The 24857-nt window shown below is 50.0% G+C and overlaps 1 protein-coding gene across 1 annotated transcript in view; it reads left to right on the top strand.

Moving 5' to 3' along the window:
• Positions 1-4004: 4004 nt before the first annotated feature.
• Positions 4005-24857, top strand: part of Kcnk12 (potassium two pore domain channel subfamily K member 12) — a 46597-nt gene continuing 25744 nt past the window's right edge. Inside the window, exon 1 of the mRNA XM_040737814.1 lies at positions 4005-5861. Within this exon, the coding sequence (XP_040593748.1) occupies positions 5471-5861 (391 nt within the window). The 5' untranslated portion in view covers positions 4005-5470. The remainder of the gene's footprint in view (positions 5862-24857) is intronic.

Raw genomic sequence — 24857 nt, 5'->3', positions numbered from 1 at the left:
AGCTACACCTCACATAGGGGGCTGATATCCAGAACTTGTAAAGAACTGCAGATAATCGTGTTTGAGAAGATCAATAAGGTCCGGAGACACCCAGCACATTTTAAATCTGCTACTTAGAATGCAGAATTCTAACAAAACTTTCGCTAACACAGATTAATTTTTTAAAACAAAGCATTTTCTGGAACAAAATCCTTTGTTCAAACTGAATTTAAAAACCATTTTTCTCTTTACCACAGCTAAACTGGCTCAGATTTTCCACCTTTTGTTGTGTGTGTGTGTGTGTGTGTGTGTCTGTGTCTGTGTGTGTGTGTGTATGTGAGAAAGAGAGAGAGAGAGAGAGAGAGAGAGAGAGAGAGAGAGAGAGAGAGAGAGAGAGAGGAAGGAGATGAGTAGCCTAAGCTGGCTGCAAACTCACTATGTATTTTGAACATCTGATCACCCTGCCTCTGTTGGGATTACAGACATGTGTCATCACAGGATTTTATGTGGTTCTTGGATTGAATCCAGAAGGCAAGCACTCAACCAACTGAGCTACTCCAGCCTCCTCTACACTACTTACTTTATCTTTTTAATAAATTATTTTTCATTGGGCGTGGGTGTGCACCTCTGTAATTCTAGCACCCGGGAGACAGAGGCAGGTACATCTCTGTGAGTTGTAGACCTGTCTGTTCCACATAGTGAGGGAAGGAAGGAAGGAAGGTAGGAAGGAAGGAAGGAGAAGTGAAGGAGGGAGGGAGGAAGGAAGAAAGGAAGGGGGAGGAAGGAGGGAGGAAGGAAGGAAAGGAGGGAATGAGGGAGAGGGAGGGAGGGAGGAAGGAAAGAAAGAAGGAAGGAAGAGAAAAATTATTTTCCTGGGGTAGGCATGTTTTTATTTGTTTGTGGTATATTCTCACTATGCAGCCAACCTGGTCTGAAACTCCCAGCCATCCTGTTTCACCCTCCGCAGTGCTGTGATTATGAAAATGAGTCACCATGCCTGGCTCTACTTCTATTTTTTAAATAAAAACTTGTCAACTCAATTATACTTGTGCTTCTTAAACAGCCTTATTGAGCTTTAGTTCTCATAGTGTACGGTCTCAGGATTTACAATACACAACTGGATGCTCTTTAGTCTCCTGACAGAATCATACAGTCATCGCCACAATCGGCTTGGGAGTATTTTCATTGCCTTCATACACTCATCCGCATCCACCCCATCTTACGGTTTCCATTTCTGTGAGGAGACACCATGACCATGGCCACTCTTACAAAGGAGAACTGTGGCTGGCTTACAGTTTCAGAGGTTCAGTTCATTATCATCATGGCAGGAACTATGGTGGGGTGCAGGCAGACATGGTGGGTGCTGGAGAAGGAGCTGAGAGTTCTACATACAGATCAGCAGGGGGCAGAAAGACAATGCCACACTAGGCCTCTCTCCAAAAAGGCCACACCTCCTAATGGTGCCACCCCCTAGAGCCTTTGAGGGCCATTTTCTGCAAACCTTAGCCCCAAAGTGACCACCAAGCTTCTCCCATCTTTGTGAATTTACTCATGATGGATATTTCATAGACCTGGAATTCCTATTATGCGGTCTTTTGTGATACTTTTTTCCTTATAAGTACAATTTGTTTATGATTATTATGTTGTTGCCGATGTCAGTACTCCACTTACTGCTGAGCATTCTGTTATATAGACAAGCTACGTTTTATTTTCTCACATACTAGCTGACCTAACAGTTCCTACTTGATACCGCTGTGACTATCGGGTGTTTCCATTCATAGCAGATACACACTTTTGTGTATCTTAGCTGTTTTCTATGCAGGAAGACACCAGCTGAGTTTGGATCTGACTTTACCCGGCTTTCCTGGCTAATGCTCCAGCACTGCGTTTCCCTTTCTAGAAGACGGAAAGGGAGGAAGAAAAGAGGAAATGGAGGAAGGAAGAGAGGCTGTGTCTGTTCACTTGTCCTGTCTGATGTCCCTGAGAGCGTGGCAGACACAAGAAGCCTGGGGTTGAAAGGCCAGCATCAAAGCAATCGGGTCAAAACTTCCCACATAGGAGAAGCCTTGTGAGAAAATGAAAATTTGGGTTGGCAAGATGACTCGGTGGGTAACGAAGGGTACCAGGTGCCAAACTTGATGACTTGAGTTCACTCTTCAGAATCAACATGGTGGGAGAGAACCAACTCCCATACGTTGTCTTCTGACCTCACACACGTGCAGTAGTGTGTACTGGCACATGTCTGGCACACACAGTCACATCAAACCACAATTTTAAAAGAAAAGGAAAGCTAAGCTGGTTCTATATTTGAAAAGCTGAAGGAGAGAGGCCCACAGCATAAGCAGTGGCCTGGGGAATGGGTTGGAAGCAGGTCGCTTATAGAGTAAGAGGTAGCAGGCAAAGCTGGGATGACACTCCCAGCCCCCATCACCAACTCTGGGAACCACATAATTAAAGGTGCCGAACCACAAGCCCAAAGGTTTAACCATCAGTTTTGTGTAGTGTTAGGAGGTCATTGGAGAGTGTGGTTTAGAGGCATGCGTAAAACGACTGGACCGAATGGGGAAATTTTGCCAGGGCAAATTCTATCCTTAGGTCTGTTTCGACAATTCTGGGCTGAGGTAAAGGCATCGGGGATAGCCAGCTGGCACAGTTGGTGGCTTAGATATTGATTTAGTGGGCAAAAGCCACATTCATCATGGGGCTGCTTCCCCCCACGTCTATGAGCAGGGAACTCATCATTTCTCTATTACATAAATAGATTTGCCACTCGGTGTTGAAATCCATGCCAAGGGTTTTCTGTTAATCAAGCTAGAATCACAGGTTGGAGGACACGGTGGGCCCTCTGCCAGCTAGGCAAGGAGCTGGACCCAGAGGCACGGGACGCTGCAGTCAACTCACCAACCATCCCTCCTCTGGCAGTCTGGGCAAAGCCGGGAGAGGCCTGGCAGTGCGGCTCAATTGCATCTGGGGTCTCCATAGACATCTCCTGAAACCGCAACTCTTTCGGAGCTGGCCAGCCAAATGGAGCTCAGTCCCAGGGGTCCCTGGCTAGGCCATTGTTACTGTCTGCAGGGGCTGCCTGGGGGAACAGTCAGGTGGGGTGACTCCTGCAGGAAGCTGAGGGGAAGCAAAGGCTTGGGAAGGGAACAGTTGACAATAACAGTAGTTTGCAGTGGTGATGGTTAGGGATTGGGTAAAGCTCCCACCTTGCTCCACAGTGAATTAGAGTGCTCAGGACTCTGAGCCCCCCCCCCGTTAAACAACAACTAGCCATCCAAGCCTGGAGGCCGCAGTGGAGTGGGTTTCTCACCCTCTGGGCATACCAGGAGCAGCCGGGTCCCCTCTACCCGTGCACTGGAGCAGTGTCTCTAAGATGCAAGTCTCTATCACCCCTGGCTAGTCATAATCTGTGTCCCCAAACACGCCCACTCAGCCTCTGCCATCTCCAGTGCCAGCCTGAGCCTCCAAACTAGGGTAGGGTGATCCCAGCTTCATAGCTGCGAAATGTCCGGTGAGTGGTCCACTCTTAAGTACCACCACGCTGCAAGTGCCAACACAGCTCTGAGTAGAGGGTGGTCTTTCCCTGCGCTGGGGGCTAGCGAGCCTGGCCCTGGGCTGGGGGTGGGATGGGGGCAGCTCTGCATTTTGCCAGAAATCTCTCAACCACCTGGAGTGTCTAGGAAGTCACTATCAGTATTTTTCTTCCCTGTTATCTATACCGTATCACTATTAGGATCCTCTTCGCGGTCAATAAAAGAGGGAAGGCGACATAAAACGGGGGAGGGAGGCTGGTTACCCAGAGAGGGCGGGATTATCTGTCTATACCGAGGGTGTTCCTCACTGTACAACTTTATGACCCCAGCCAAACTGGATTCTGTCGGGCAGAGAAGGACCGGCGGCTGTCACCCATTCTGTTTCTCCTCCGATGTAGGGCGGAGGAGGCTTCCCTAGGGCGTTCCAAAGCACTCTGTTTCTCCTAGCCAGCTTCTATCTTCCTCACCCTCCACCGCACCCGTGGTGTATCCAGGCACTCGTCCCTCGGGAGGGTGAGCTGGGGTAGCAGAGAAGCCCCAGGAGTGCCGGGCCTATGATCCTCAGGCTCTGGTGGCCCCAAGTGCCCCACCTGCGCGTGACTCCTCCTCCCGGCTCTATTCCGCAGCGTCGGCACCCTGGCGACACGCAGTTTCGGCCACCGCACCTGCGTCAGGGTGGAGTAGGGGACAATCTGGAGGTAGAAGGGGAAACAAGCAGGGCCTTGGGGAGCACCGCGGTGCGGGGTGAGCAGCCTCGCCCCGGGTGGCGGCCCCCGCAGCCTAGAGCCTCCCACCCGGTCTGCGGCACCGATGCGCTGTCCGCGGTGCTGACGCCGGCCGGCCGCTCGGTCGGGAGGGGGAGCAAACGCCCTGGTTCCCGCCGCGCCCGGAGCCTGTCCTCGGTTCCCAGGCCGTGTCTTTCGCCCGTGACGACTCCGCCGGAGTCCTGGCGCTGTGGTGGGATCCAGGAACAAAAGAGTGAGCAAAGGGAAGGAACTTAAACTTCAGGCCGGAGCCCAAGAATCGGAAGTCGGGTTTGGCTCCCGATGGCCCCCGCCCCAGCCTCTGAGACCTCAAAGCACCAAGTTGAGCAAAGTTTCCCAGCGGCTTGAGAAGGGAAGAGATCCCGGAGCCCAAGCGCAGGGAAGGAAGGACGCGGTTGTCTAGCGCGCTGACAGCCAGCACCGCAGTGGGACACCTGCTCCGGTGGGACGCGATGGTGCCGCCAGGACGACCCGGAGACGTCGCCGCAGCCCAACTCTCCACCCCTTCCTCCCTTCCTTACTCACCCCTCCCCAACACCCCGCCCCATGCTCCGGTGACTCCGCCTTTCCGTGCCGGGTAGCTCTTCGGCAGTAGCAGGGAAGGGAAAGGACCGCTTCCCCGGAGGACTCGGCTCGGCTCTGAGGCTCCCAAACCGGCTCAATCCCAGCGGTGGAACAGGATCGCCGGCTCAGCCCGCGCCTAGGCGCCACCGAGCCCCAGCAGCCTCATGAGACGCCCCAGGGGACTCTGTGTGTGCCCTGACACCGTGTTCCGATCCTAGGCGTCCGGACTCCACGGCTCAGCCGCTCCGCAACCCCACGGCCTGTCCGGAGAGGAGCATGCGGCCCGGGGCCCCAGGGACTCCGGCCACCGGGCGGCGCTGGCCTAGCTTCGGAGCTCGGAGCCCGAGGGCAGCAAGTGACGAGCCGCGGGAGGCGGTAAGGCGTCGGGGAGCAGAGACAAGCGCTCCAGTCCGGGTGCCCGCTGGGCCGCACGACCAGTGTGTGGCCTGAACGCCCGGCGGGAGGCGGAGGCTCCGTGCCGTCCCGGTTCCGGGGAGGCTGCAGAGTGGCTCCGCGGCGGCCCCAGACAGACCTCTGGCCACCATCCTCACGCACCTGCTCCTGTGGCGGGGATGTCACGGCCCCGGCTCCGAGCGCCGCCCCAGCCCCGGGGTTGAGCTGCGGACCATGTCCTCCCGCAGCCCCCGGCCCCCGCCCCGCCGCTGCCGCCGCCGCCTGCCGCGCCCCTCCTGCTGCTGCTGCTGCTGTCGCCGCTCGCACCTCAACGAGGACACCGGGCGCTTCGTGCTGCTGGCCGCGCTCATCGGCCTCTACCTGGTGGCGGGTGCCACCGTCTTCTCCGCGCTTGAGAGCCCCGGCGAGGCGGAGGCGCGGGCGCGCTGGGGCGCCACGCTGCGCAACTTCAGCGCGGCGCACGGCGTGGCGGAGCCGGAGCTGCGCGCCTTCCTCCGGCACTACGAGGCCGCGCTGGCCGCCGGGGTCCGAGCCGACGCCCTGAGACCGCGCTGGGACTTCCCCGGAGCCTTCTACTTCGTGGGCACCGTGGTGTCGACCATAGGTGAGCGAGCGGCGCGCCCCGCGCGTCTTTCCTCTGCACGCCTGTCACTCGCTGCCCTCTCCATCGATCTGGGGCTGGGCCCTCTTCTGACACCCTTTGCTTACTTTGGTCTCGCTCTCCGTCCCCTGGTCCTCCTACTTTTCTTTCCGTCATTAGGAGGAGCGAGAGGGGGCCCGAATGGACCATCTCTAGCTCTTATCTATCAGCTGTCATTAGTGTGTCAGCCAGGCGCCGAGCGCTTGAAGCGCTCCATGTCCAGACTCTGCTCCTTGGTTTTGTCCTCTGTCAGGGGGTTTGTGAGAACATGTGTCAAGGGCTGTTATTTCCCACCCTACTCGGCCCTCACTACCCTCAGCGGGTGACTATAAAAGCCATTCCCAGCGTTTTAATTTCCTCCTTGCATTCTCCTCTCCTGTCCACACAGCCCCACCCCCTCAAAGTCAAGTCCGTTATTCACAAGCCAGCCCTTCCGCTGAACTGTTTTACACCATTCGCCTTGGTTGTCCCCTTCCCTCACCCCTGACTTCTCCAAGTTCTTGACCTGTTGTCTCGGCCCCCCACCCCAATCAATAGTAGCGCCAAAGGACAGCCAGGGGATAGTCGCCTTCACGTTATACTTTCGGTATAAACAGCTCAAGTTTTCTTAACCTTGGGGGAAACGTGCAGACTCTTGAGCCCCACCCCCAACCCTCCTTTTCAGCTAGGTTGAAGTCCCCTGGAGCTCCTTCTGGAGAGACAGTCTCCACTGTGCTCACCCATTCCCACCCACTCCTTTCCCCAGGCGGCTGCCATGTAAAACAGCCACCTCCCCCATTTGTTTAGCGGAAGAACATACTTTGACAAGATTTGGTTGTGTCTAACCCACTCCTTTTCGAGTCTCAGGGTAGGAGAAGCGCTAGCTGGTCACACTAGTCACCCGAAGACATCCTCTTTGGCTGGTGCAATTTGGGAGGAAGGAGCTGTATTTTCAGGGCCCAGAAGGGAGGAATTTTATAAACACCTCTCCTCGTGCCCGTTCAGAGTTCGCCTACTGCTGCCTGGAGGCCTGGAGACAGGTTTGTTTAGGCTATGCACAGAGGGAGATGTCTCTCTGCATTTCTGTGTGTGTGTGTGTGTGTGTGTGTATGTAGAGTCTGTGGAAGAGCTTCCTTGCCTCCAATCATTTCTCTCCTGTGTCATGCTCGATCTGAGTATTTTAAATAGAGTCCAAAGTCTACACAAATTAGATAAAAATACCCTTTAAAAATATATCATGTTGTTATGGTGATTGAAGATATAAAATGACCCCCCTCAAAATCCCCTTTTAAGAGCTGCATCGAGTTGCTATAGCAACTAGAGGTTTTTTTTTTTTTAAGTGCTTTAAAAGTACTGAGGGTGCTTAATCTTGGAGGATGACATCATGTGTTCATAGTTCATTGTTGACATGGACTCTTCTTGTAAACAGACCCTGGTGCTTCTTCGACCTAGAGGTACACCTGTGACTGTATTTTGTCACAGTACCTTTCTCTAGCTTCCTAGTGGGACTGCAGGATAAGCGGAAGCCAGTGTCTTCTTCCCTTACGGGCTGTGAATCCATCCAAAGAGCCTGTTCCTGTGATCTGTGCTTCTCTCATGAGTGTCACTGTCCTTTAGAAGCAACAGTGACTCTGAACCCAGGCTTCAGCTCCGAGCACAGGATAGAGTCAGCTTGCTTGGAAGTCGTGCCATGCCTCAATCTTTTATCTGCCGTCAGGACTGGCCGTTCTTTAGTGGAAAGGAACCGAGTTCTCCCTTTTAGATGTAGACAGGCAGTGTGCACAGGGCACACCAAAGCTGATGGCCGTGTTACGAATGACCTAGCAAGTTGCTTCCAAAATCTGCAGGGCAACGTTAGTACCAGCCTGTGGATGGCTCAGGATTGGACTGGCCCTCTGTGGGGATACCGAAACTGCCTTATGAGTAGTCTGCCAGCCTGCTGTGACACTTGGGGACAGTGGCTTAAATTGACCCTCTTATGTCACCAAGTAAGTTCTGCTGAGTCCCCTACCAGCATGACTAGCCTTCCCGCCTTCTCTGTGGATGGCGGAGACTTCAGTGAAGACCTACATGTGCCAGCTTATTTTCTACTTATATATGTCCTTTAAATGTCCACTTGATCGTTACTGATACAGTTATGGATACAATCACACAGGGAATCAAAACTCAGCTACATGAATAGTTGGGGTTCTGTAGTCTGCTGCCTCATCCAGGGAAGAGGGAAACTACCATGTTCAGGGTTTTACTTGACAACCCATCATCGAGGGGTGTGGTTCACACAACAGCGTGGAATTCAGGGGTCCAACTATGTATTCTGCCCAATGAAACAGAGCGTTTCTTTTGGTGTTCTTTATCTGGCTCAGATAAACGGTCTGTATAGTTTTACTATAGACATCCCTTCATTCATTTCATAACCATGAAGCATTGTGTGTGTCAGGTCCAGTACTGTGTTTTGAAAGGTTTAACCTTCGTCCTATATGCCAGTGGTTTAAGTGTATTTCAATATGGGCAGCTGAGATGCAGCATGTGTTAATCTAGCCTCACCAAAGATGACCAGACCAGAGAGGAGAGGCCTTTGGTCAAGTCTGTGCAGTAGAGAGTCTTAGGGGGTCTATACAAGGTCACACAGTTAATGAGGGACTCACCTCAATCCAGAGTTTGATTTGTGTGGTGTGTATTACAGCAATTTCATAATAGTGCAGCGGGAATATCTTTATATGAAACTGAAATATCAATGTCTATCTGTGAGTGTGTGTGTGTGTGTGTGTGTGTGTGTCTGCCTATCTGCGTGTATATATGCATACATCTGACACCAAGGCAGGAACTAGTTTACTAGTCAGGGCAACAATTAAGTAGAGAAAAAATTTGAAGGATCACACAGATGTTACAGGCAAATGAGTTAGAAGCTGCCACAAGCCTTAAACAGCTGGATAGGCAAGAGTCAATACAAACTACAGAAAATCAGAGCTAGGTCCTAGCAAGCATGGGACATTCTGATGTATGGTTCGAGAACTCTCACTCCCAAGAGCATGTGCTCAGGGGAGGTCACGAAAAGGACAGGAACTGGCCTCCAGTAGTCGGCAGCATAAAGGAAGGTTCAGTCTGGCCATGTGTATTCAAGGTCAGATGAAACGTCACAGTGAGAGGGAATATTGGTCCTAACATTTGGCTTGAACGGGACCCCATATCCTGAGCTGGGCACTTTGCAACTGTGTAAACACACACACACACGTGTTCACATGGCACAGACCCCATGGGGAAACGAGCCTGTGATTACTCGGCAGTAGTTGAGGCCGTATAAAAACTCATCTGAGTAGCTCAAGCGAGACATTTAAGAAGCCCACTTTATGCTCACACAGATCTGAAACCCTGGATAATTACTTCTCCCATTTACTCCCCATGACATGTTCCCTGGGGCGGGGGTTAAGTTTATTTTAATGGGAACATGTTGGTGTCTGCATCCCTCCATTTAACAATCACCCAAAGCAACAGCATTCGAGGCAGATAGATGCAAGTGTGACCTTTGACACTTCATCATCTGGGGCCAGATGAACTAATGATGAAGACGGTTCTCTCTCTTCTAGCTCCCAACTGTGCTTTTAGCAGCAGCACTCTGGCTTGGAGAAATGCAGAACCATCCAAGGAGTATTAATCCATCACCTCACGTCTCAAAGGCCGCTTTGTTGGTTTGCTTTTGAAAAGATTAAAAGGAAGCTGTCCCTTGGGGCTTTCAGCACACATCTGCCTTCAGTTTTACGCGTAAAGGAGAACATATTTAAAAGCCATTCTCAAATGGCAGCTTGGTCGCAACAGAAATATTTTCGCTTCCTTTTATTAGGTTTCCTTGGCAGAGTTTTTTAGCTGTGAAGCTAAAATCATGCCGGTAGAGATGACATGGTGTAGGTATGAGAGTTGTCACTTTTGACACTGCATAATTTAGCTTGCTGCTTTCAGAATTAAGCACACTCAGTTAGTTATTTGGCCACAGATTAGTAACAAGTCCTAACTGCACTCGTACCCCCCCGCTTTCAAAAACAGAAACATGGGTTTTTAAGAGATGTCTTTGCTGCAGAGCAAACTATAAGGCCAAATTGTCTTTACGATAATTCATTTGGGTTTCTTCTAACATGCATGTAATAGAGCTGGAGGTAGTTTTGGCACCTGGCATGACATACATGTCCCAGAAGGAAGGGGGTGCCTTCATTCAATTCCTTCTTTCATTAATTCATTTTTGTTGGAAAATGTTGGCTGTGGCAGAATGGAAGGATATTGGGAAAATGAAGATGGATGTTTCTTTCCTGCCAGGTCCAGGTCCTGCCCCAAATAAGCACACGGATGTTCTCTTAGTTATAAAACTATTGGCAGAAGGCTAGGGCTGCTTACTGACTAGCTCTCTTAATTATCAACCCATAACTACTAATCTATGTATTTCTTCATGGCCTAATCTTACCAGAGAATGCCTGGTACATCCCATCTTCCCAGTCTCTACATGGCGTCCCTTTCCGAGGCTCCTCCCTCCCTTCTCTCCCCAGAATTCTCCTGGTATCCTAGCCCCAACTATCTTGCTGCCTCTATTGGCCAATCCGTGTTTTATTCGTCAACCAATAAGAGAAACATGTATACAGAATGACGTCCCCCATCAGGGAAATACACACACTGAATTTGAAGCGGGAAATGAACTGGAAATGCATTCCTATTCTCCTATTCTCTGTGTATGTGTCGTGTCCCCCTCTAGTCACCGTCCCCCCCCCCAGCCCCGCCACAGTGAGCAGTAATTGATAAGTGATTCAGAGAACAAGTCGCTCATGCTATGACATTGCTCCAACAATGTGTGTGTGGGTCTCCCTGCAGTGAGAAAAGCAAAAGGACCTAGCGGATGTGGGCTGCGCCGTTTCCCTTTGCTGTATGGTCCATGTTTCCGCACGGTCTGCACATGTGGCTTTTCGTTACGTGCACGATATTCTTTGCAGCTGGTGCTTCCTTGCTGCAGGCTAGCTGGGTGGTCCTCTGGCTGGGCTATTTCCGAGTAATGCCACGTGAACATCTTGACGCATGTGGCCTGTCCCTTCAGTAGAGCTTCTGTCTCCTCAGGGTGAGTCTCCAGCAGTGAAAGTGCTGAGTCAGTGGGCACTGCCGGGGAAGTTGCTGAGTCAGTGGGCGTTGCTGTCTTCACAGCTTCTGGCCAGCCCTCTTGGAGGGAGGAATTGTTGGCTCTTAGCTGTGAGGTGAGCTGTCTACAAAGCCCCTCGGGGGTTGCATAGCCATCTGCCAATTGCTCCAAGGACGCAGGCCACATATATAGGTTTTGTCTAGGATCACGATGAACCAGACATCTCCAGCCTCCGCTGCTGCTTCCTGTGGGAGCATTGATTGGGAGAAGGAGGACAAAGAGAAGCTGATGGTGACAGCTGCAGGTCGTCAAAGAGGCACATCTGGACCCTCATCTTTCCAAGTCTCCGGCAGCTGAGGGGGAACATTTTTTCCACTCAGTGCTGACTCTGCCCAAGGGCCCCAGGCTTGAGTGGATCAGAGTTGCACCAAATGGATCAAAAACTCCCTTCTAGTTTTATAGCTACAAGTACCATGAAGATTTTCTAGAACTTTCTCTAGGCATTTAGAAGAACACTTTGTCAACAAAAGCCATTCAGAATCCACTATAGAACAAACTAGCAGAGCTGTGCTCACTGGAGATGAAGGCAAGATCCCAACCATTGATTCACCCCTCAGATGCCATCTATTATCTGAACTCTGTCTCTCACTCACTCACTCACTCACTCACTCTCCCACTCACTCTCTTCCCTCTCCTTAAGACAGAGTCCTGATGTGTAACCCAGGCTGGCTAAAACTTGCTATATGGCTGAGGCTAGCTTAGAACTCATTTCCCAAGTGCAAGGATTGCAGGCATAAAATATTACACTTGACCCTTGAAGTCTTTGAAGGTCCTTAAAGTCCTTCTGAGACTAGTCCAGAAGGGGCTAAATTTATTCCTTATCTCACACAAGATCCAGAGTGGCCCCAAAGTTGCCTAAAGTTCTTGCAAACACTGCTCAAAGGGAAATTAGGTCCAAGTTCTCCCAAGCTGGTACCTAGGCTTCTGGAAGTGCGAGCGTTCAACTATACATGAAATAAGAAGGGAAGAGATTGTCTATAAAACTTCCTGATCTGAAGGTGGTGGCCACAGCCTTTAGTATGTGCTTGGTTGCAGTCAGGGTCCCCACTTTCCCAGCTAGGGTGGGGCTCCTGCTGCCTCTCTGGTGAGTCCTTAGTATGGCCGTTCGTACTAAGAGAAGTTAGGAGACAGCCAAAGGTCTTCGGTCTGTTCCTGGGGCAGTCGCAACCCTAGGTCTTCCCTGAGTGCTTCCTCCCTCCCCTAGCCTCTGTCCACTGCCACTGACCCCAGGTTCTGGGACGGTTACATGGGCAAGCAACCAGAAGCACTTCCTCGGGATTGAGAAGATCGAAGCCCGCCACGGGGAGAGAAGGTCTTCAGTCCCCGTCCATGCTGCGCTTTGGCTGCTCGGGGCTCTGGCCCTAGGTCGTTCTATCCTAAGTGTTGTCATTCCATAGCCGACTGCCAATTTTAGTTCTTAGAAGCAACTAGACCTCCTCTAGCGGCCAGTGGCTGTGGTGAAGCGGGCTTTGAACGCTGTCTTGGGTGTCACCTCCCCGGGCTTGGATGGAGCTAAACTCCTGGCTCATCAGCAGGTCACTGATGGCATGATTGCCTGGACCCCGGAAACACTGGTCTCAGAGGACTCCTGCTGCGGTGACTGTGGTAGAGAACGCAGAACCTTGCAGTTTCAAGCTTTATAATCCCTTATCCTCGGGACAGACGTTGTAGACTAGGAAGCCAAGGTCCCTCCTGCAGTGTCTCGCACATTGTACAGGGCAAAGGTGTCACCCAGGGTCTCCTTGATCTGCAGTTTCCTTTAGGAGATCTCGGGTGGGACCTTGGGGTCTGCACTTCTCACAAGCCACTCGCTGTGCCTAGACTTTCTGGGCCTCAGACCACACGGTGGGGGCAGGGAAGCAGCACAATTAGGGGCAGTAACTGAGTGGTTTTGGACAGGGCACATTGCCACCAGGTGACTCAGTCTCTCCAACCTTTAAAGAAGGGAATGCTGGGAACCACGTGAGTGCCTTCCTCCTCTGATGCCGTCACGTGTGAGAGGACTGTTCCCTCAGCCTTACCAGTGTGAGCTGGGGACATAATACACCAGCTGCAGCTGCCCACCTGGGGCCCAGTCCGGTTCTGTCACTTTCAAGCTGGGTACTGCTGGACCAGGAACAGTTGCTGTGACTCCTTGGTTCCGTTTTGTCTCTGTAGAGTGAAGATAATATCTCCTAAGCTGGGTGTGCTGTCTACACATGCAATTCTAGCACTTAGAAGGCAGAGGCAAGAGGCAAAAGTTTGATCCCAGTGTGGTCCAATGTAATGAGTTCAAGGCCAGACTGGACTACACAGTCAGACCTGTGCAAGGTCCACAGACAACATACCTGGAGATGCAGCTCAGTGGTAGATCACATACTTGCCTAGCATATATCACATCAAAATAAACAAATAAATAAATAAATAAATGATAGAACTAAGAAGCAGTAAGCTGGGCATGCTGGCTCATATGGAGATAGGCAGACCCTTGGGTCTTGCTGGCCAGCCAGCCTAGCCTACCTGGCAAGTTTCAGGCCAGCCAAAGACTATTTTAAGGAGGGAAGGAGTGATTAGGACCAGAGAGATGGTTTAGCAGTTAAGAGCACTTGTTGGTCTTGAAGAACCAACTGGGGTTGGTTCCCAGTGCCCACCTGACAGCTTACAACCATCCAGAACTTCACTTCCAGAAGATCCAGTGCCTTCTTCCAGCCTCTGCAGGTACTGCACACAAATGGTAGGCAGATATATGTGCTGGCAAAACACTCATACACACAGTAAATAAATCAGTAAATCTTTATACACACATATGCACACACACTATTACTACTGCTGTGCTAAAACGCCATGATCAAAGCAAGTTAGTGGGAAAGGGTTGCTTTGGCTCGCATGCACATCAGTTTGTGTAAATGGAGGTCTTGGTTGGCCTAGATGTTAAAAACCCGAAGTCAGACACAGAGAGAAATGCTGAGAGATCAGAGAGAAGGAGAAAGTCACCACCACACCTTGCCTCCTGTCCTCTCAGCAGACAAGAGCGCAAGTTCCTGTTTCACCCTGCTTATATCCGGTTTCTGCCAGGCTACCTCACTTCCTGTCTGTCTGTACAGACCTCCAGACCTCTATGGTTAGCTGGTGGCAAGCTACATTCTCTGACCTTCAGACAGGCTTTATCTGTACAAGCAAAATATCACCACGAGCTTGTCATCAGAGGAAATCAAGACAGGAACTCAGACAGGGCAGGAAACTGGAAGCAGCAGCTAACACAGAGGCTGTGGATGGGAGCTGCCTACTGGCTTGCTCTACCTGCTTTCTTATAGAGTCCAGGATTATCAGCCCTGGATGGCTCCACCCACAATGGCCTGGGCCCTCCCCCATCAATCACTAATTGAGGAAATTCCCTACAGGCTTGCCTGCAGCCTGATCTTATGGATGCATTTTCTCAATTGAGGCTCCCTCCTCTCCAATGGCTCTAGCCTGTGTCAAGTTGACATAAAACTAGACAGCATAACTGATCAATTTGACACACAAACACATCACTGTTAAGCTATAACCTTTCCTTTCTTATTCATCCCCAAGATCGCACATTAATAATGATATCACAATATAAAACACTTTACAAACTTACAAAGACTCACAGCCTTTAAAAATTCAGTTAGGGGCCGGAGAGATGGCTCAGTAGCTAAGAGCACCGGATACTCTTCCAGAGGACCCGGGTTCAATTCCCAGTCACCCACATGGCAGCTCACAACTGTCTGTAATTCTAGTTCTAGGGTGTCTGGAACCGTCACATAGACATACACACAGGCAAAAATCAATGCACATGAAAATAAATAAGTCTGTTTTAAAATTTTAAGCAATTAAAAATTAGGTCTCTTTAAAATATTCAGTCTCTTTTAAAATCCTAAGTCTTTAAAAATGTAACGTCTTTCAACTGTGGGCTCCTAGATAAATGAAAGATACTTTCTTACTTCAAGAGGGAAGAGCCAGGGCACAGTCATAATTAAAGCAAAGCCTAACTCCATCTGTGTTAAGTCAGTGCCCAAAGTCTGGGATCCACTCCCATCTTCTAAGCTCCTCCAAAGGGCTTGGGTCACTCTCCAGCTCTGCCCTCTGCGGCACACACAGCTTGTTTTCTGGGTTCCACTGCTGCTGGATAGTCATCCCATGGTTTTGGCATCTCCAAAATGCTGCAATATGCTACACTTTCACCAATAGCCTCTTGGGGCTCTCTTCATGGTTCCAGAGCTCAGCTTCTGTGTATGACCTCTTTAATCCTTGGGTCTTCAACTGCCACTGAGGCTGCACCCTCAACAATCGTCGATCCTGGTCCCCTAGTACCAGACCTCAGCTGTTCTCTATGACCGTCTTAGTTAGGGTTTCCATTGCCATGAAGAGACATCATGACCACAGCAAGTCTTATAAAGGAAAAGGTTGAACTGGGGCTGGCTTACAATCTCAGAGGTTTAGGCCATTGTCATTATGGCAGCGTGCCGGCAGACATGGGGCTGGAGGAGGAGCTGAGAGTTCTACATCTTCATCCAGAGACAGCAGAAGAAACTATTGTACTTCCTCCAACAAGGCCACACCTCCAAATAGTGTCATTCCCTTTGTGCCTGTGGGGGCCAATTACATTCAAGCTACCACAATGACCCTTCGGAGTTAGTACACCTACATGATTTTTATACTACCACGTTCAGCTGCCAGTGTGAGATACAGCCTTAGTCACCTCTGAAACACAGCTTGTGTGTGCTGACTCTGAGGAAACACTACCCAGACTTCACCTCAGTGATGCTGGTCTCCTCTTCCGTTTCCTCCTCCTCCTCCTCCTCCTCCTCCTCCACCTCTTCCTCCTCGTCTGTCCTTCTTCTTGAGACAGAGTTTCTCTGTGTAGCTCTAGCTGTCCTGGAACTAGTTGTGTAGACCAGTCTGGCCTCAAACTCACAGAGTTTCACCTGCCTCTGCCTCTCAAGTCCTGGGATTAAAGGGGTGTGCCATTATAGCCCAGCACTGGTCTCTCCTTAATCATAGCTAATTTCTTGGCCCCAGCTAACTAGCATCAATTTTCCCAGTAACACAAAGGTTTCCTTCAATGGTGCTGGTCTCTCGCTACTCTTGGATAACTCTTAAGCCTCAGCTGACCCAAACCACAGATTCGTAATTCAAATATGCATTGATCCCAATGGAGTAAGTGACTCTCAAACTTCCCTCTAGAACTTCACAAGCCCGGCCTCCACTCTCTCAGCACTTCTCTCAAAGCTCTTCTCTTCCAAGCCCTCACAGAACAGCTCACCAAGGTTTGAACACTCAATGGCTTTATCAGCCCAAAGTTCCAAAGTCCTTCCACAATCCTTCCAAAAACACACTATCAGCTCTGTCACAGTAATACCCTGCTCCTGGTATCAATTTCCGTCTTAGTCAGGGCTACTGTTTCTGTGTTAAAACACCATGATCAAAGCAAGTTGGTAGGAAAGGGTTTCTTTGGCATACGATTCTGCATCACAGTTCATCATCAGAGGAAGTCAAAACAGGAACCTCAAGCAGGGCAGGAAACTAGAGGCAGGAGCTGATGCAGAGGCCATGGAGGAGTGCTGCTCACTGGCTTGCTTCCAGGTGGCTTGCTCAGCCTGCTTTCCTATAGAACCCAGGATTACCAACCTGGGTGGCCCAGCCCTCAGTGGGCTGGGCCCTCCCACATTAATCATTAACTGAGGAAATTCCCTATAGGCTTGCCTGCAGTTGGATCTGTCGGACACATTTTCTTAATTGAGGCTCCCTCCTCTCCAGTTACTCTGGCTTGTGCCAAGTTGACATAAAAGTAGCTAGTACACATGCCAAAAATAAAAAGAAATAGTTCTTGCTTATGAACTCCTTTAAAGGTTGAAAGGGCTTATCCCGTGTGCCTTGTTGGTGAGTCTGGGCTGCCCTTGAAGCTCCCCCAGCTCACGACCCTGTGCAGGGCCCTCTGGGTGTCTGCCACACCTATAGAGTGGCATCACCACTCTGAGATGGCATGCTATGGTCCTGTGCTGTTACAGAACCATTACTGTGGTGATTCTGTTTGGTTTGCATTTGAGGCAAGATCCCACATAGCTTAGGCTGACCTTGAACTTGCTGTGTAGCTGAGGATGATCTTGAACACCTGATCCTTCTGCATCTACCTTCCCAGTATTGGGATTACAGGCCTGGACTAGAAGGGTGCTCTTAATAAGGTTTTTTTTTTTTTTTTTTTTTTTTTTTGGTTTTTCGAGACAGGGTTTCTCTGTGGCTTTTGGAGGCTGTCCTGGAACTCGCTTGGTAGTCCAGGCTGGTCTCGAACTTACAGAGATCCGCCTGCCTCTGCCTCCCGAGTGCTGGGATTAAAGGCGTACGCCACCAACACCCGGCTAAGGTGTTTTTTTTTTATTTGAGCCTTCCTAGGTAGATTTTATCTATCACTATCTGTCTGTCTGTCTATCTATCTACCTATCTATCTATCTACTTATGTGTTTTTGGACAGGGTCTCTTGTAGTTGTAGTTCAGGCTAGCCCTGAACTTGCTATGTAGCTGAGAATGACCCTGAATTCACGATCCTCCTCCCTTCTTCTCCCAGTGTTGGGATTGTAGGCATGTGCCACTGTGACCCATTCTATGAGGTGCTAGGGATGAAATCTGGGGCTTTATGACTGATAGGCAGGCACTCCGCCAACTGAGCTGCATCTCCAGGCCCCCTCTAGTGTTGTGATCATTTTGCACGTTATCTGGCAAAAGACTGAGTGATGGAGTCCAGTGCTTTTTCTGCCCCTCCCCCAGCCTACACGGAGCTGTCGGGAGCCCTGCCCTTCCCACCTTCCTGAGTCTTAGCAATACTCGAGTCACAGGAGGAGGCTGAGACACCGAACATAAAAAACTTGGTCCAGGCAGGTCCTTCCCCATTCCCCTGGGTGAATCTGGTATCAAGACCACCAGGTAGGGGCTGCTGGAGAATGACCCCAGCAACTCCTCTCTCCAGACCACCATGCAAGCACTCAGGGCCTGTATTCTGGGACTGAAGGGAATGACCAAACCCTTGTCATCTCCTTGGCTGACTCCCTGTCCTGCTGTATGTCATCTGGTCAGTCTATCACATGTTCCTTCATCTATGTTTTCCCAGAAGCCTCCCCAAACCCTTTGGACAGGAAAAAAAACAATAATAACTCTCATTTAGTAGATACAAGGGCAGGCTGGCTCAGAGAGGTTAAGTGACAATCGTCATACAAGTCAGTCCTGGCAGAACAAAGATTTGGGGTCCTGACTACCCAGGACCTTATCTGCTATTCCTGGACTTACACACTACCACATAGTGTAGTTGGAAGTTTCTGTCCCACCCAGTCCTGCAGCCGTTGAGTCCCAAATAAACACACAGAGGCTTATATTAATTGCTCAGGCTTTTTACTAACTAGCTCTACCAGTTTAAATTAACCCAAAATTCTTTTTTTTTTTTTTTTTGGTTTTTCGAGACAGGGTTTCTCTGTGGCTTTGGAGGCTGTCCTGGAACTAGCTCTTGTAGACCACGCTGGCCTCGAATTCACAGAGATCCGCCTGCCTCTGCCTCCCAAGTTCTGGTATTAAAGCGCCACCAACGCCCGGCTCCCGAAATTCTTTTCTATGTTTAGCTGCATGGCTTGGTACCTTTTCTCAGTGTGCCTTCTCATCTTGCTTCCTCTGTGCCTGACTGTCAGCTGTATCTCTGCATTTCCTCTTTCCAGAATTCTCCTAGCCTGGTAGCCCCGCCTACACTTCCTGTCTGGCTACTGGCCAATTGGCGTTTTATTAAACCAATATGAGTGATAAATCTTTACAGTGTACAAGAGCATTATCCCACATCAACACAGGAAGACCCCTGACCCAGCCTTGGGTCTGCCCTTGGTGGGAGATGGTCTAGGTGGAAAAGGAACTCTCAGGCAGGACTGAGTCACAGCTGAGGAACTCTAAGATCAGGCTATGCTGAAGCAAGGGCCGCCTGCTCTCCATCCCACAGCCCACACCTCTCTGAAAGTAGGCCACTAAGCAGGCAGGCATGGTGCCTCCTCCCAAGGGTTGATTCGAAGCCAAGTCTGCCCAGGGTCATAGCCCAAAGGTAACCCCTGCCCAGCTGTTGAGCAATGTAGTGTATCCCTTCTCCAGCCCTAACTTTGGGCCACCCTTCCTCACTCCACCTCCAACTCCTCCATCTACCTGCACACCCCTCACACTTGCTCCAGGCACATCAGCAAGCTGCTGGGCCAGTGCTCACACTGCTCCCTCCGCCTAGAAAGCCCTTCCTTTTCTTCCCATTTCCTACCCATTGAACTTGGTCTTCAGGGTACTGGATGAAGCCCCTCTTACAGCCCTTAGACGCGTGCTCATTGCTCGAGTCTATGCGAGCTTCTCCCACTCTAAAGTAAGCTTGAATAGGGTAGAATAGGGTGTGTCCAAAGCTGGCACATTGTATGTGTGTGTGTGTGTGTGTGTGTCTGTGCGAGCACGCGTGTGTGATTTGTCCCTTCTTCACGGCAGCAGCTTTATCTTAGCAATGTTGCTAATAATCATAACCTTGTCAGCATCGAGTGTTGAGTGACTGGTGACTACTATGAAGTGGGCTCTCTGTCTAGAGACAATGAGAGCACAAAAGTAGTTTCTAATAATCTTGGATCATGTTGCTTGGCACAAAGTACACAATTAGCCAACACATGTTGAACGGACAGAATGAATGAATGAATGGATAACTGAAAAGCTTGGACTGCTGGGAACCTGCAAGCTGTGCCCCCCAGATCCTCCTCCCCCAATCCCACCCTTGTGGCTAGTAGAGCCAAACATTTTCCTGGTCCCTCTGTCTGGCCACTGACTTAATCTCTCCTAAGCTGGCAGGTGTGTGGCTGGGCAGCCAGCTCGTTCATCTGGGACTCCCCTGGTTGGCAGTGTAGTCTTTGTGGCTTTTGAGTCAAATGGGTCCTGTCCTGACCACGACTGAGGGCTTTTGGACATAAAGGTGCCTGGCCAAGTCAGAATTGCTTATGTGAAAACAAGATCGCATCACAACAATCCTGTGGGGGGGGGGGGCTTCCTCTGGCCATGGTCCTGAACAAGAGTATCTACTTCCGGTCCTATTTCTCCCATTGCCTTAGAGTCCAGTCTTGGTCTTAGCTGTGTCCCTCAGTCGTGAGAACCCCCTCTTAGTTCTATCTCTCCCCCTATGTTGCCTGTGCCTTCTTCACCAGCCGAGTGAGGACACGCCACTCAGATGGACACTGGCTCACAAATCCGATGGAAGTTTTTATCCGTAAGAAAATATAATTCCACAAACCAAGAAAAGCCACACCCACCCACACAGCCCAGCACCTCCACGATGCCTCCAGAAATACTCGGGGAAGCTTTTATTGGAATTGGGTGTCCCAGCTTTCTGGAAAGTTACAGTGGAGATCAACGCAAACCCTGAATCACAGCCCACGTGCCTTCTCCCTTTTCCCTTCCAAGTGGCCGACATCTCTCTCTACTCTGCCAAGTGCTCCGAATTCGGCGTGCCTTCTGAGAGCCTGATTGGCTGCCCACCCCAGACCCTGTCAGAAATGCAGCAGGGGCAGTTCCTGCAGGAGAGAGAAGAGAGAGAGAAGAAAACGCATTGGCGCTCACTGCTGGGGAGGCAGCACTTTGGAAGCCTGGAGAGTTTAGATCCAAGAGCTCTCTCTTCTTCCTCAAAAAAGCTGAGATGGCATGTTAGTCAAGCCTAAAGGAGATATAGAAACCCCTGCCCATGTCAGTACGAGGACCTCAGGCCCAACTGTGGCCCAACCCTGCAAGCCTGCTTGCCACCATCCCGCACTTCCTGTTAGGTTTGCACTCACTGTGTAACCATTGGTTAGCATCTGTCTCCTCTGCGGATGACATGTCCCTGGAAGGTGAAGAGCCTGTGTCTCTACTATACTCCTTTCCATGAATCAAGCAAAGCACATGGCTCCAAAACATTCTTGAAATGATTGGTCGTTTGAACAAATGGTTAGGATTCCCAGGTCTACCTGGGTCCTTGTTAAAGAGAAAGTAAGGCCCGGTGGTGATGGCCTTTAATCCCAACACTTGGGAGGCAGAGGTGGGTGGATCTCTGTGAGTTCAAGGTTAGCCTGGTCTACAAAACAAGTTCCAGGACTGTAACACAGAGAAAAAACCCTGTCTTGAAAAATTAAAGAGGGAGGGAGGGAGGGAGGGAGGGAGGGAGGGAGGGAGGGAGGGAGAGTATGAAAACCAGACAAGCTGGGCAGAAGAATTAGTTCAAGGTCATCCTCTACTGCACAATAAGTTTGAAGCTCACCTGAGAACCCTTCTTAAAAAAAAAAAAACAACTTTAATAGAAGGAAGAGGAGGAGGGAAGTAAGGGGAGGGGGGAGGGAGGGAGGGAGGAAAAGGCAGATAATGACTCACTCTGTAAAAGAAAACCCCAGTACTGGAGTGCTCAATGAGCTCAACGACAGGGCTGCTCTGAGCCTGCTGTCCCAGGACATTAAAAATGGACAGAACTTGAAGTCAGCAGTCACATACACTCTCCTTCACTGCTTTGCAAGTCCCTAATGCCTGGGGCAGCCTCTATGCCTCTGGTCAAATTCACAGGCAATAAATATGCAGGACCTACCAGCGGCTGTGAAGAGGGTAATACAGGTTGGACTGCTTACATCAGGCATGCTTGGCCATGGAGCTGCCCAGCAGAGACTGGGCTGTGGGCCCAACTGGGAGAAGTGGCCTCACAAAGCTCCTGGATGAGCACTGTGTGGATGGACGGTGGGTATGCATCGTCTGTGCCTGCAGTTTAAGGACTAGGATAGCAGACATCTAGCTCCCTGCGCTTGCAGTGCTAGTAGGAAGAGCTAGGGGCACCAGCAGTGGTTTCAGACTGTGCTCTATCATTGTGGTTCTGTCGCCTGCCTCCTGCTCCTTCACTGAATCTATTTCCACTCCTTGACAGTCACCCTGGACGACTCAGCCATGACCTTGGCTCCTTGACTTCTCGAAAGCAATGCTTTTCTCCATCCACTCAGACAGGTTCTATCTGCTCCCATGCAATGACCAATAACTGCACAGCAAGGGGAAAAAATGGGGTTTGGTGGGTACATGCCTGTAATCTGACCTGTTGGAAGGTAGAGGCAGGAGGATTAAGGTTCAAGATCAGCTTGGTCTAGGTAGCAAGTTCCAGGCCAGCCCGGGCCGCATGGTAAGATTTGCTTTCAAAAACAACAATGAGACAGCAAGCAAACGCCGTGTACAAGGCCAGAGCATTGGCTCCCACCTTTGCTCATCTTCTGATAGTCTTCATCCCAGGAAACGTCACCCAGCACCATAGAGCTGTCCCAACTCGTGCCTCCTAACTTTCCACGTCCAATCCATGATCAGGTCTTGCCAGCTCAGCCTGCAAAACCCATCATGATCCCTGCTCCTGGACTGCCTCACCATCCTTAGTCTCCCCCAGCCCTCTGCATGGCCTCCTGTGGAATGCCGCCAGGGACCTAACCCATCCTAGCTTCTAGTTTCTTCTCTGCTTCTTGACAGCCTGTTTTCCAAAACCAAAGATATCCTTAAAAGGGGAAGGAGAGGAGCTGGAGAAAAAAAAAAGGGGGAAGGAGATAGCCCAGGCTAGCCTATAACTCACCATGTCATCAGTGGTACCTTTAGTTCTTGATCCCCCTGCATCCACCCTCCCAAGTGCTGTGATTACAGTTAGGAGCCACCATGACTGTTTTGCCTAAGATCTTTAAGAACACATGTCAGGTCAGTTCACTCTCTGGCTTGAAATCCTCCAATGAATTCCCACCACCCAATACCATGCTTCCCCCAACCCCTGTCCCCCACCCCGTTTCCTACAGGGCGCTGGTGCCATTTTTCTCCTTTCCTCAAGTCACGGTGACCATACTGGACATCTTCTTAGACCTCGGGACATTAGCATTTTTCTCTCTTAATCTTGGGACCACCACTCCATGAGCCACAGATGGTTCCTCAACTGTAGTCCGACCTGTCTGTCTAGAGGGAAAATGTCACCCCTCCCAGAGCCTTCCTGGCCCCCTAACTATAGTCCCCTCTCACTTGGTTAGTGCCTGCCCTAAAAGCATGCATTCCTTTCAGAAATCCTAGTCACAAAAACAAAAAACAAATAGACCCTAGTTTTATTTCCCACCTACTCCCTGCATTTGAGAGAGCAAGGACCTCATCTCTCAGATTCCCACCGCCTAGTGTTCACAGAGCAAACGAGTAGACTCTAACAATTTTATGCAGGCATTGTTTCTACTTGTGTTTTTGTTTTGTTTTGTTTTGTTTTTTCACGATTTTGTACATGTATGTGTAGTTGTGTGTGGTTTTGTTGTTGTTTTTTGTTTGCTTGTTGTTTTTAACTCTTTGATGGCCCACCACCAAACTCCCAAATAAACACACAGAGTCTTATCCTTACTTATGGAATGCCTGGCCTTAGCTTGGCTTGTTCCTAGCCAACTTTTCTAACTTAAATTATCCCATTTCTCTTTAACTATGTTATGCCTCTGGACTCTTTACCTTTTTTATTCTATATATCTTTCTTCTTACTCTGTGGCTTGCTGTATAGCTGGGTAGCTGGCCCCTGATGTCCCTCTCTCCTCCTCTTTCTCACTCCCTGATGTCTCTTGCCTCCTCTGTTCCTTCTTCTTCTCCTATTCATTCTCTCTGCCTGATGGCCCTTTATCCTGCCTTGCTATTGGCCATTCGGCTCTTTATTAGACCAATCAGGTGTTTTAGGCAGGCAAAGTCACACAGCTTCACAGAGTTAAACAAATGCAGCACAAAAGAATGCAGCACGTCTTTTGCATCATTAAAACAAATGTTCCGCAGCGTAAACAAACGTAACACACCTTAAACTAAATATTCCACAACACGTATGTGTTCTGATCACCCCCACTCACTCCCGTTTCCTCTATCCCTCTCCCCCTTCCACCGAACCCCTCATCTTTGCAAGTGAGCCACAGTCTCTTTGCATGTCTCCTTTTCTTTTGAGATAGTGTCTCAGATCAGCCTCAAACTCACTGAGTAACCAAAGATGGCCTTCACTTTGCAATCCTCCCGCCCTTACGCCCTAAGTGACCTGATGATGGGCCCCTGCTACTACATCCAGATCCCATCTTACCACCTGTAAAACAGGAGTGGGAGCAACACTTGAGTCTCACGGTGAGTGGGAGATAAGATGAGACAATAGATGTTGGTGCTTTACCCTTGTATTTAGTGAGCCCTCTAAGATGGGCCATGCTCATATGAATACATAATTGAGCTGATGTCATGCGAGTGGCCAGATCATGGCCAAGGAGCCTAACGACCTCAGATCTTTTGTTGTTCCACAATGTCTGACAGGGTGGGTAAACAGTGAGGGCAGGGGCAGGCTGCCTCAAGCATGTTAAATAGCAATGACCTGCAATTGTCTTAATGGCAAACATCGAGGGCCAGGTGGGAATGTATGGACCCAGAGCAGGAGCCGTTACAAGTTCCCGAGTGTTGTAGGAAAGCATCCCGGCCATGTAGTCAGGCAATCTAGCTAGCTTAAGCTATCAGCATCTAGATTGCCTAGAAACAACCAAGTAATTGTGTAATCACTTGTCTTAGCTGTTTACCAACATTTAAGTCAGCCCACTGCCAGCTGTCCCTTCACTTTATCAAGAGCCGTGTGTCTCAAACAGCAGTGCAGTCTTTGAGTGACTCGTACTTAGCTTGTATATTTAGTTCTGGCCCACTGTGTGATCCCACACTCTTTCCAAAGGGTTGTCAATGTGGATTGCTTAGTGAGTTCTCAATGCTCTTGGTGTTCTGTTTTGTAGATACAGTTTAAATGGACAGTTAGTGGA

This window comes from Mesocricetus auratus, unplaced genomic scaffold (assembly GCF_017639785.1).
Source record: "Mesocricetus auratus isolate SY011 unplaced genomic scaffold, BCM_Maur_2.0 Super-Scaffold_100676, whole genome shotgun sequence".
Lineage (NCBI taxonomy): Eukaryota > Metazoa > Chordata > Mammalia > Rodentia > Cricetidae > Mesocricetus > Mesocricetus auratus.
The sequence above is the reverse complement of the archived record's forward strand: the minus strand, read 5'-3'. Positions and strand labels throughout refer to the sequence as shown.